Source organism: Magnolia sinica, chromosome 6 (genome assembly GCF_029962835.1).
Source record: "Magnolia sinica isolate HGM2019 chromosome 6, MsV1, whole genome shotgun sequence".
NCBI classification, from domain to species: Eukaryota; Viridiplantae; Streptophyta; class Magnoliopsida; order Magnoliales; family Magnoliaceae; genus Magnolia; species Magnolia sinica.
Genome location: NC_080578.1, coordinates 38,052,956 through 38,066,720, shown reverse-complemented (window position 1 = coordinate 38,066,720; position 13,765 = coordinate 38,052,956). Strand labels below are relative to the sequence as shown.

Below are 13,765 nucleotides of genomic sequence, written 5' to 3'. Positions count from 1 at the left end.
CGAAAATGATGAAATTCCATGTCTTGGATGGGCCACAAGCACAAGATATGTCTGAGTGTCTATCCAATGATTTTTAATTGTTGATTTACACGGACAATGTTTGGACGGTGCTGATCATCATTAATGGGCCATGTGCCCAATAGAATGATAGTGTATAGTGACACACATGTTACACCTGCAACTATTGAAATGATTTTAGGTGTAATCCAAGCTCTCACCATGGATTAGAAACCCCCTCAAAGAGGGGATTGGAAACCCCAGTTCCTTATTCTGCCAAACAACCAGGGGATTTGAAACCCCCTTAATTCCCCTCCAATCCCCTCCAATCCACGGTGCCAAACGACCCCTGAAGGTAATAGTGGTAACTGTTACATGTTGTGGGGCCGTGACAGTCGTAACAACCGTTATGGAAAAAATGACATGTAACCGTCGTTAACGACTCGTTACGCCCCCTATAAAGGTCGTAACAGTCCTCTAATGGTCTGTTATGATGCAAATACATGTTTTTCGGATTTTATTTCAATGTTATAGGGCAGATACATGTTTTTTGGGTTTTTCATTTCAATTAAAAAAAGAAAAAGAGAGAGATCATAATGGCTGTTACGTGGGCCGTAACAACCGTTACGACCCTTATCGTAAAGGTAACGGTGGTGGCCGTTATGGCCATCGTTACCGTTATAGAATACCTTGGTTACCGGAGCCATTCGCTCTCTCCCTCAAACACAAGACCTAATCTATTACATCTCTTTTCGCACGCTGAAAAATGTTCCCCATCTTCATACAATAGCAAAAACATCGATCGTTGACACATGATTTAATCCTAGCATGCAACATGGAAATTATGAAAGAGTCTGTAAAGCAATTCAATTAACAAAAGATGCTAACTCATAACATATTAAGAGTAAATAATAAGAAATAAAATCTGATTTAACCTAAATCACACGCCCGCATGGTAAGAAACCACATAAATCAATTAAAATTAGGCCCAATGGAAGGATAGAACTTCCAAATTAGCATAGGCATGTTCCACACTCAAGGGACTGACTTGTAGGTTCCATGATTAGGGTTAGGAAGGGAAAAATATGAAATTGGGAAAATTAGGGTTCATGGGAATTGGGAATTATGGTTGTTTAGAATTTAGGGAAAAGATGAAATTAGGAATAAATTGGGTGAATTTGTTAAGGGAATTGATGGATTTAGGTATTGGTAGAGGGGAATTAAGGTTTTGGATGAAGAGAATGTAGGGATTTGGGTTTAATTAAAGGTTTTGAAGACCTAGGGTTTGGTAATTTAGGGAAATTAGAATTGTGATTTTTAGGTTTAGGGTTAGGGTTTGGATAAGAGAAGATAGGGTTTTGTTGTATGGGTAGTGGAAGGCCAAAGGGATAAGGGTGAGACCGTACAACCGGCTCTATGAGTTCAAACATGTGGCCGTACAGTCACATGTGTGGGTTAGGTAGGGTAGGGAATTGAATTCTTATGGTTTTTATGCTAGCAACGCTGACCTCTAGACCTCACGCCCTTTCTTTCCAACCCCTCTCCCATGCCACGAGAGAAAGAAACTCTTGATCAACTCAGGTATCACCCAAGAAATCTTTAAAATCCCCAAAAATCTTTTCCAAAGCTCCCTAGAGAATGTGCAATCTATAAACAAATGATTAACCAACTCTTCATCTCTCAAGCATAGAAGAAAAGCATTGATCACTATTGTATTCCTCTTACGAAGGTATCCATTGTGAGCACCCTACTCCTTGCCAATCAGTTGGGCCAATGTAGCAACCTTAGGAGGGGCCCTATAATGCCACACAAAAGATGTGTTCCCCTTGCCCCTTTGCGATGGATGCGTACATAACTCATAGAAAGAGTGCACCGAGAATCTCCCAATTTATCTTTCAGCCAAACTAACAAATCCTTAGCATCCATTAGGGGCTATGCGTTGCTTAGCCGATTCAAGAGAGATGAAATCAGATTCCTCTTCATCCGATAGGTTTCTATGACACAACAGTCCAAACCACCTATTACCCAAAAAGGAGTAACACATAGCCATGGGGACTTTGCTATTGACGATAAACTAGCTAACCTCAGAAAATCCACGGGAAGGTGCTATCAACTAACCATACATCTTCCGAAGACCTGATTCTCCTCCCATCCCTTAAGGAGAAACCTACCCGCTCCTTGATCCTCACCCTCAATTTTGCAATTGCCCTCCAAATCATCGAAGCCCTATACAGAGAAGACTCCTTGGTTCACTAGCCGCCCTCCTTGGCCCCATTTTTCCTCTCCACCACTCTCCTCCACAAAAGCATCCTCCTCCACCCCAAACCTCCCTAGTCATTTTCTCAACAAGGTGTCATTCATTTCCTCCAACTTATGCCCACGCTCCCCTCCCCATATGGCCTGCATACCTCCTTCCATTTCAACAAATGGAACTTGTTCTTGTCTTCAATCCCTTTCCATAGGAAATCTCGCCTAAGCTTGTCAACCTTCATTAATGCCTTCTTTGGACACTTAAAAAAAGAGAAAGTACACTGGGATATTCAAAAGAGTAGCTTTGATTAGAGTTAGCCTACCCCCCAAAGATAGATGTCACTGCTGATCCACTATCTCCACCACCTTATCCCAAAGGTGGGTAGGCGACTTACCTAAACATAATGGAAGCCCCAGGTAGGATGAAGGAAACGAGCTATCCTTACATTGAAAGACCTCTTCTAGGGCCACCACATTTTCCTCGAAGATGCCAATACCTAACATCTCACTTTTTGAAGTATTTACGTTAAGCACTAACACCAACGCAAATCACAAAATAATCTTCCTCAAGTTGTCTACTTTGGAGGTATCTGCATCACAAAATAACAGTGTGTCATTGGCATACTGGAGATGGGATATTTGAAATTTGCTCCTATTTACCTTTAATCCTTCTATCAGACCCGTTGCTTGCCCCATGTCCAACATCCTGCTTAGCACATCTGGCACCACAATAAATAAAAAAAGGCAGAAGTGGATCACCCTGCCTGAGACCTTTCGAAGATTTGAAGTTTCCTTTTGATGACCTATTAATTGGAATTGATAACCTAGCCAATTCGACAAATGCCTGAATTCATCCTCTCCATCTCGCATCGCAACCAATGTGTCTTAGCATTTGGTCTGGAAATTCACACCTCTTGTTATCATACGCTTTCTTGATGTCGAGCTTCCATACCTCTCCTTTCACACCTTGTCTTCAACGATAATCAATGCATTTTTGGGCGATCAACGTACAATCCAAAATTTGCCTGCCTTCATCAGATGCACCATGAGAGTTTTAGATGACATGCCCTAGAACTACGTGAAATTTCGTAACCAACAACTTTGCAAAAATTTTGTACGGAGCCCCGACTAGGTTGATCGGTTGATAATATCCCTCAAACTTTCCGCTTCCTCTTCCTTTAGAACCAGGGCAATGAAAGTGACCCCCAATTCCACCCAAATCCACCATTTTTGAAGAATTCCAATATAAAGCCGACCACATCCCTTTTTATTGCCTCGTGGAATACTTGGAAAAACACCATGGGAAAGCGATCTCGTCTTTGCACTTTATCCCTCACCAAATTACTCACTACCCTTTTCACCTCCTCTGTAATTTGCTTCTCCAATGCCACTGCCTCAACCTCCAGGATGGAAGGGAACTCCAAATGATCGAGAGTTGGTCTTCTCCTCTTCTCACTAGAAAGGAGATGTTTATAGAGCTGGATAATAGCATCATCCACTTCCTCTTTCTTTTTTTATAGTTCTTAATGTACCTTTCTATTTCTTCTAATTTCTTGCAATCCTTTCTCCTTGTCTTTTGGTGGGATTTTCTAGAAGGGATGGGTTTTTCAAGTGAAGGAGAGAGGAGGTGAGTATGAAAAAGGGTGTGTAGTGAAGCAAAAAATCCAAAGGCCCTTTACTGGAGGAGTGAGGGCTCTATTTATAGATTTTAGGATGTTCTTTCAGTAATATTTGGGAGTTTAAGGGGTAGATGTACTAGGGGACACAACCCATGCCTTGGGGTGAGAAATGAAAATGATTGGGAAGATGATTATATATATATATATATATATATATAGAGAGAGAGAGAGAGAGAGAGAGAGAGAGAGAGAGAGATGCTCACACACAACTAGTTGGACCATTCAAATTGGTCCAACTATCTGTGCATTAAATTATTGAAATATTTTTCTTTATTTACATATAATGCATATAATGCCTACTCATAAAAGGCCACGTGACATCAAGTATTACATGGATAAATTGGAAACACGTGTCAAAGATCTATCTCGTTTATAAAACATGGCTCAATAGTTAAATTTTATCAGGCAAAAATTAGTAAATGGATTTTATATTTAAATCCACGTAAGTTGAAACTAGATTATTGAAATAGGTTTATGACAACCCACTTTTCTTGTATAAAAATATTATGTACTATTGATATAAAAAAAAATATATTTTATACCTTTAATATACTTACAAAGAACTTTATTTGATTAATGGATTAGATTTCTTACACATTTGATACATTATTCAAACCCCTCACATGTGTGCACCTTCTACCGGTATGTAACTTATTCCTCCTACCTCTCTCTCTCCACATTTAATGTTCTCTCTCCCTATCTGCCGCTTGGTAACTGACGCCAATTGCCTCTTACCCTTTGTTAACTTCTTGTCATAGGAAGCTAGTGGGGCCCACTAAAATGCTTGTGATAAATCTATCCAGACCATCTGTTTTTTTTAGATTATGTCAGGACATGAGCTCAAAAATAAGACAGATCCAACATTAGTGGGGCCACAAAAGTTTTGTATTAGGCTAATTTCTTTGTTTTTAAAAGAGGTTTCAGCCATGACCACTCTTTCCACAACCCATGTTAGCCGTGGATCTACCTTATTTTTTGGCCGGTCCTCACAATCAACACTATTTACAGTGGTGTGATCCACAACGTTTTGGGTGTATAATGCCGGCATTACGAGGATTAATTACAACCTTAAATTATGCTATGCGGTACCATTGGACGCGGATTAGCTACTAAAGTGATGTCACTACGTTCTGTGAGCCCAACCATGATGCATGTGTTTTATCCACACCGTCCATCCATTTGGAGAGATCATTTTATGGCACGATACAAAGAACGATTCAAATCCAAAGCTCAAGTGGACCCCACCACAGAAAAAAGTGGGGATTGAACGCCTACCCTTAAAAGCATCTTGAGGCCACAAAAGCTTTCGATCAAGTTGATCTTTGTGTTTTCCCTTGTTCCATGTTTTTGTTAACTTATAAGTAGGTTGGATCTCAAATAGACATCATGGTGGGCCCATGAAGGTTTCAACGGTGGTCGTCATTGTCCCCACTGTTTTTTGTGGTGTGGTTCACTTGAGCTTTGGATCTACCTCATCCTTTGGCTCATGCCCTAAAAGGACCTCTCCAAATAGATGAATGATATGGATATAATACATACATCATGATGGGGCCCACAGAACGTGGTCATATCACTTCAATAGTGAGTCACAGTCGGGTTCCGTAGCTAATCTGCGACTGCTAGCATTACGAGCATTCATTACCACTTTAAATTACGCCCAATAGTAGTGTTTTGGGTGTTCTGGAGACGGGTATAACATGGACTCCCACTTCTGGTTTTTTTTGGGCCTACTCTAATATGTGTGTGAGATCCACTTTTACCATTGGATGTTTAATCAAGTAATAAGCTTACAACCAATAAATCAGGCTAACCCGTGATTCAGATGGGCCACACCAATGAGAATAATTGGGAGAGAGACATCCACCCTTGATTTTTACAGGGCCATTCATGATGAAACTGTGGAATCTATTCCAATCATTAGATGTCACGTCAAAAGTAAGCATGGGTCCCAAAAATCAGGTTCATATATGATTCATATGAGCCACTCTATGGGAAACTATTTGGAGGGTGAACCTTTCCATGTATACTAATTCCAATCGTGTGGTCCTCTTGGACTACCAATGGGGATAAATTTTGAGACCTTGATCTAAGGTTGAGTGACATAAGTGATGGTCAGAGTTGATTTTATAACACCATGATGGGACCCACTCAAGCCGTGGCCACTTTTCCATGATAAAATGAAATTAGGGTGCGGTGAAAACATTTACTAACATTAATTAAGAAGAAAGTTTTCATTAAATGCATAGCTAGTTGGACGAAAACGTAATGTCCAACTAGTTGTGTGTGAGCATTACTCATATATATATAAGTCAAAGGAGATGGAATCCCGCCAAAACTGGATCTCTACAAGTGGGAATCCAATTTACACACCAAAATTTTCTAATAAAAAATGAGGCGGGGTTGGGTTGTGGTGCAACCTAGTCCCACTGCCCTTGTTGCAATCTACAAAACTAGGATTTTATTTATTTTATTTAAATGGGTTTGAGGGGTTGTCTATTAGTTCCTAAATGGAGGCAAATCTTACCAAAAAGGAGTTTGGATGCAACACCTCCTAATCCGATCCAATTAGATGATCTCAAGGACAACTCTTGTCAAGTCGTGTGTTCATATCTGCATAACTTGTTTTCACATTGCCTTCGATACTAGGAACCTTCAGAAAATAGTAGTACCCATCCAGGATGCTCGTATCGTCGGATACGAATGAGTGCAAGGTTCCCACTTTCCTGCTCTTCGAACAAATGCCTGATTTTTAGACTTGCTAGTTATCTAGAGTTTAGGAGCAATACTAGATACGTTACTAGCCCAACTAGTGAATACAGTTGGTGAAATAATTTAACTTCATTGTCAATGTTGTCAAATGGCATAAGTGATCCTAAGCAGTCCTGGAAGGTTGATCGCATATGTGATCGCACAACTCTCATGAATAGGTTTTTTTTTTTAAAAAAAAAAAAACACCAAAAGACGAGGAAAATTAGAAAAAAAAAATAAAAAATGTAAAACTACTACAAGTGTTTGGAATTGTAATTTCATTGAGTCATATTTTGTTATATTTATTACATATTTTGCATTACATCTAACAAGTAACAAAGTTATCTAAAAAGGTAATAACTAAAAGTACTTAAATGATACGACCTATTCAAAATTGTGAAAATGAAACAACATAGGAATTTTATTGATGACTTGATGTAGAGAAATAGTAAATACATTATACAAATTACAAACTACAAAGTGACAAAGTACAAACTACAATGTTACAATTACAAACTACAAACTAAAAAAAAAAAAAAAATCAAAATTCAAAAATAATCTAAACAATTTTATCCTTAATCCATTGTGACACATCTCCACCATCATTGCCGCCACCCCCACCACCATCTCCTTTCTTGTAACTTTCTTTTGTTTTGTTTCTTTATCATTGGTTCTTACGAGGTCGTGATCTACATCCAATGGTTGATCATCTTTTTCTTTTATCTATTGAATCTTGTCTTCTTCTTGGCCTCGATTGCTAATTGGCCTTGTTTGTCTTCTCAATATTTGACTTGAAGAACTTTCTCTAAGTGCCGCTCTAAATGTGATATCTTCAACTTGAGCCCATGTTAAGTTATCTCCTACAACCACCGGGTCCTTCGTCACTACAAATCACTCATTGTCTGCCTCCAGATCATCTAGGCAAATAGGATCAGAGAAACTAGGCTTTTCTCACTTAGGAATCATTCCCGCAACTTTTGGTTGTATTGGATGAAAATAAGGTCATTTAGCATCTTTCGTTTAAGATGATTATTTATTTATTATTATTATTATTATTATTATTATTATTATTATTATTATTATTATTATTATTATTATTATTTTATGTGAATCAGTATAACATTTAAATTGAAAGTGAATTAGTGATAGTGATTACCGATTCGATACTTTTAATATTCACTCCAAATCCAATATTTGAAGAGTGAATTGAAAATCTTACAGACTCAAATGTATTCTAGTTGCACTCACAAATCCTTACCAAAACATGTGAGGCCAAGAATTTTCATGGCCAACTTTTTAGTGTTGGATCCTTCCACTTCAGGTCCACTTCGTGCATTCCCCACTAGTCAGCTATGCAAATAATGGTTAAGGCTTGTTTGGATAGTGAATGACAACTATAATGAGTTGTAAAAGTGCAATGATTACAAATTACAATACTTTTCTCTTGGCTGACATGTAATTTAATCATGTGTCTAGATAGGGGTGGCATAAGTACAATGATGATAATTTTACATTGTTGAGATGTTAAATCAATTGGAAAAATACATTGATTCTTATGTTTAGATGGGAGATTTTTACTGCCATGTATGGTAAATTGTAATGATTAGTTGATTACAAATACCTTTACCTGTCTCCCATTACATATGCATGTGACCACTAAATTACTTGTTTAAAGAAATGTTGTGAAATTGTAATGATGGCGCTTTTATATTACAATACTGTCATAATTTTCTATTCAAACAAGCCCATAAAGTAAGTTAGACTTTACAGATTGTAAGAAATTATACTAAGTTTAACTCATTAAGATGTTCGTACTTCACAATTTCAAAGTTCTATGCCTGATAACTATGTCTCTTTAGAAAATCCTTGTATTCTTCAAGTAGAAGTTCAAAAGTCCAAAAATCCAATCTTGTTAATCTTTATCTAGAATCGTTCTCTCTAAAACATCAAGGAATCTTACCATATGCTTCGTTCTGCCTCACTCTAATCGGTGAAATTGAAGAATAGGGCCAAATTAAGAATGTAGGCGGTCAAATACAAAGGAGATGATATTTGGCTACCCTATCTTTTATCTATAATATTTAATACAAGCCTATAATCATGTATTTACAAATAAAGTGCTCCATAATTTTCGATTTAGCCATTTCGATTGCATCGTATATGTATCCCATTATTGGCATCTCATTACTGTCCACCAATCTTAACACACCTACTAAGGGTTCTGAAGATTTTTGTGCCTTCAGTACTTGTGCCCATAATGATTATGAAAAGATAATTTGTTAAACTAACTTTCTTTTGGTCTTCTTTGACCAAGGCTTGTTATTTTGATCAGTTGACACTACAAACTTTTTGCCCAAATTATTTATTTATTTATTTATTATTATTATTATTATTTTTGTAGTGTTAAAAAGGCTAATTGTAAATTGTGTGACAACTAGACAGAAAATTACAAACAATGTGTTTTCTTATGTTATGGAATGTTTATACATAAACACAGTGATTCTTCTAGCCCTAGCAATCACCTTTAGGGGTCGTTTGGCACCATGGATTTGAGGGGATTTCAAATCCCCTGGATTGTTTGGCACCATAAAGTAACTGGGGGTTTCAAATCCAAGGTGTTACTTTGGATTACATCTAAAATCATTCCCATAGTTGCATGTGTAACATGTGTATCACTAGACTATTAATCTATTGGACACATGACCCACTAATGATATCCTAAAATAATTAGATTATCAATTGCATCACTATAATTACTTTAATATGATGATCAGCACCGTCCAAACATTGTCCATGTAAATCAATGGTTAAAAATCGTTGGTTAGTCACTCAGACGTGATCTTGTGCTTGTGGCCCATCCGAGACTTGCAATTTCATCAATTTTTGGTGAAGTATATATTTCAGCGGGCTTATTACAACCATTGTGTCAAAAATTACATTAGTTCTCTAATTAGAGATATTAAAGTTGATTTAGTAATTAAATTCAAACCCCTGCAAATATACTATGAATAGCTACTTTTGGATTAAAGTTGATACTCACTCTAGGGTGCCAAACACAACAAGAGGATTTCAAATCCAGGGGGTTCCAAATCTAGGGGGTTTCAAATCCACGGTCCCAAACAGGCCCTAATATTCAACCTACATATGTCATCTAACATTAAATCCTTGCAATGTTGCCGCTCATGCCATGGAGTTCAAAATAAATGGCGTTGCTTGACCAATGGATGTATAGGAGTTTGTGTTATCTATGATAACTTGGACAATGTGTTCTTCTCCTATTTCCCCAACTATTTAAACAAATATTCAACCATAGGGAAATGGGCCGATGCATCCATGGACTTCAAGAATATTATCCCAACCATACAATTAACGAGAAAATTAATCAGTGTCCGACCGGATCTATTGGTTTATCCATCATGCCGTTAAAGTACATCTAGAAATTTTGCATGCTTCTTTGTATTCAACGATAACGTTTCTAGTAAAATCAACATTTGCTTTGAGGCATGTTTCTGTCACTTCATGATACTCCAGGTCCAAATTGACTTATTGCTTCAACAATTACTCTAAAACTTTTCAATGTAATGATGTTGAAAGCAACATTGGCTTGGTATAACCATTTCTATATCGAATTGTTGTTTTCTTATCTTTATTTTATAGCAATTTTCTAGTGTTGTTTGTGGGGGTACTTTACCTCTTTGGTTAACCACATCCTCAGGATGTGGTCTACACCACCTATCCAATGGCACATGCTCATGGGACCTGTTGGATGCTAAACCGGGTGATCTGGAGTGTCTGATCGATATATGCGATTGTATATGACAGTGTTCTTCATTATATTCATGAGTTGTCACCATTTTTTCCATACCTCATCCTAAGAATTTAAGCCTTACTAGAGGATTCCTCTGTTCTTGTACTCAGGTAATTTAGCATAGTGCATAAATTGCAAATTGTTAAAATAAAACAAAAGTCAATAGGGTTACCAAATACGCAGTACTCATGAAACATAGTTAACACATTTTCTGAATGATTGTTGTGTTGGTGATGTCAGCCATTTTGTGAATGCAGGGCAACACATTTTCATATGCTTGTGGACTTTAAAGGTGTACATAGTTCCTTAGTAGCACCTTAAAATGTGGAGCTTTTGTGATTGATAATTTTGTTGATTTTTATTTGCAGATTAAATCCATGAAGGAATTGTATCTACCAGAACTGAACGAAATGTACCAGAAGATAGTTATGAGGTTCCAGCAGGTATTGAGCTTTTCCTCTGGGTTGTGATTTGTAGTAGAAATTCTACCAAACTCAGCTAAAGTCGAGGGATGTGTATCATGATAAATATTGGATATTCTTGGAAAATAGCATGATATTCTTGCTTCATTGATATATACACACACCACCTGTGCACCTTCTTAGGTGAGAACTTGTGAGCGCCTTTGCACACATGTCATGGGCACAATCCGAATGGTCCATGTGATGTGGCGCCCCATGAAACCCCCAAGCCCCAAGTTTTAGCCTGATCCAAAACTCTGGTGGGCCATAGCAAAGGTAGAGGCAAATCAAGGGAGGAAATTGTTTCCTTTTTTTTATGGCCCACCAGAGTTTTGGATCAGGCTAAAAGTTGGCCCCTGGGGGTTTCATGGGGTGCTGCACTACATGGACCATTCAGATTTTGTGCCCATGACACGTGCAAAACTGCGCACGAGTTCTCACCTAAGAAGGTGCGCAGGTGATCATATATATAACAAAATGAAACAGTCAAGAGGCAAGAACGAGTTGATTTTTAGTGACCCTCTCATCACTCTTGCTTTGGCAAGAGTCTTGGCGATCTCGTTATCCTGTATAGGGATATCAGAGAAAACATCCCTACTGTTAATGATGTTAACATTAAAACTGATAAATAGCACGATGTAATCACAATATTTGTGATCTTTTCCTGGTAATAATAATCTTTTAGAATTTATTATTATCTTTATCGGTTATTTATCTTTGATATTTCCTATAGTTTCATATCATTTATGCTTTATTTCACACATGATTTACCCAAATATATCCGAGAAAATGCCCAAAATGGAAACTTTCTGAGAAGTTACTGTCCTGTGAAATTGACAACAAGAATGTTTTGTCACTTGGGTGTTGATGGCCTACGTGTATAACATTGATATCAGGGAAATCTTGCATCCCCTCCTGATCATTGCTATCTTTTCTTGTTCATCTCTTATTCTTTTATTTTTGACAGCTAGATGCTCCCATACAGCAGCCGAAGCAGTCGGAACAAATCGAGAGACTAAAATGGTACAAGGCCATGTTAGAGCGCTTGATAGCATTCTTGCAGGTGCCCAAGAGCAATATTTCACCTGCTTACAAAGAGAGACTGTCTCATTTCGAGAAGCAGATTGTTGGTGTTCTCAGCTCCAGGATAAAGAAGCCTGCTTTACAGCAGCCTGGACAGCAACAACTTCAGCCCTCTGTTGGTCAATCACTCTTAATCCCGCAGCAACCACAATCTCAAAATTCTCAGCAGCAGCACGACAATCTCGTAAACCAGATGCAGCCGATGCGCGCACAAGGTCCGGTGGCATCTATGCATTCAACTACCACGACAAACTTACAGCATGCCACCCAGCAGAACATGATGAATGCTCTTCAGACTGGTTCTAGTTTGGATTCGACTGCACTGGGAAGTGGGCTCAATTCATTGACGCAGGGGGCTATGGGCTCCCTGCAGCAGAACATTAGGGGATCCCTGCAGCAGAACACCATGGGATCTTTGCAGCAGAATACTGTCCATGTTCCACCCCAGCAGGCTAAAATTAATACATTGTCACAAGGTGGTGTGAATCCATTACAGCCTAACATCGAACCAAATTCTACCGTGCTCCAACAGCAGCATCTGAAGCAGCAGCAAGAACAGCAGCTTATGCAACCACAACAATTGAAGCAGCAATACCCACCGCGCCATGTGCTCCAGCAATTGATTCAACAACAGCAGAAGCAGCAGATATTGCAGCAGCAACCACTAATGCAGCAGTTACACCAGCAACAAAAGCAGCAGCAATCTGCACAATTACAGCCACACCAAATGCCCCAGCTTCATCAGATGAATGAAGCCAACGAGTCGAAGATGAGGTCTGGTGCAGGACCGGACCTGTTTTCACAGCAGCAACCAGTGGGGCAACGCTTGGCATATCAGCAGCAGCTGAAGATTGGTGCTCCATTTCCGACTTCTTCTCCTCAACTGCAGTCCGTGTCCCCTCAAATTTCACAGCACTCGTCACCTCAGATTGACCAGCAAAGTCTTCTACCATCTCTCCCGAAAGCTGCATCGCCTTTGCAATCTGCCACCTCCCCCTTCGTTGTTCATTCTCCTTCGACTCCCTTATCCTCCTCTCCTATACCACTGGACCCTGAGAAACCTTTATCTGGTATTTCCTCAAACTCAAAGGCTGGGAATCTTTTGACGTCTGGGATGTCGCCGTCTCTCTTCCTCCAAGATTTTACTAGTCCAGATGGTAATCAGGGTGGCAAATCAAGTACAGTAGAGCGGCCCTTGGAGCGCTTAATTAAAGTGGTTAGTCGATTTTCTTTAATTTGCATTCCAATCTTTGGTTCTATATGGTAGATTTCTGGTACATAAGGGTGCATTGGGTGAAGTTTCAAAGTCTCAGTATCCTTGTGCAGGATACCTTAGATCAAAGTTTCAAAGTCTTTATCGCGGATATTAATTTTTAGGGAAATAGTAGGTATCATTCAAAAAGCAAGTTAGGGAGAAGGGAAATGAGTTGTTTCCTTATGCTCCATCAATAAAAAGGCCATCAGATTCATAGACTTCCACTCTACATATTCTGCTGCTGACCCTTGATGGCATCTACTCTGCACAGCCTTTGGTGTCATTATCATGGTTTTGACATTACCCAATCCAAAATTTCCAGGATTCCACCCTGGCCTCTCTTTGGCACCTCATCTGCCCATTTGCAGCCATTGTTTGAGCTCTATCAACCAACATGATTCTTTCTTATTCTTTGTTTTTGTTTTTTTGTTTTCCTTCTCTTTTGGAGATTTTCAATTTCTGACGTATGTCGCTGTCCGTCATA

General features: G+C 38.8%; 1 protein-coding gene across 1 annotated transcript in view; it reads left to right on the top strand.

Annotated features, from left to right (window-relative positions):
• Positions 1 to 13,765, top strand: part of LOC131248674 (mediator of RNA polymerase II transcription subunit 15a-like) — an 83,595-nt gene that overhangs the window by 55,371 nt on the left and 14,459 nt on the right. Inside the window, exons 7-8 of the mRNA XM_058249060.1 lie at positions 10,851 to 10,925; positions 11,911 to 13,242. Of these exons, the coding sequence (XP_058105043.1) occupies positions 10,851 to 10,925; positions 11,911 to 13,242 (1,407 nt within the window). The remainder of the gene's footprint in view (positions 1 to 10,850; positions 10,926 to 11,910; positions 13,243 to 13,765) is intronic.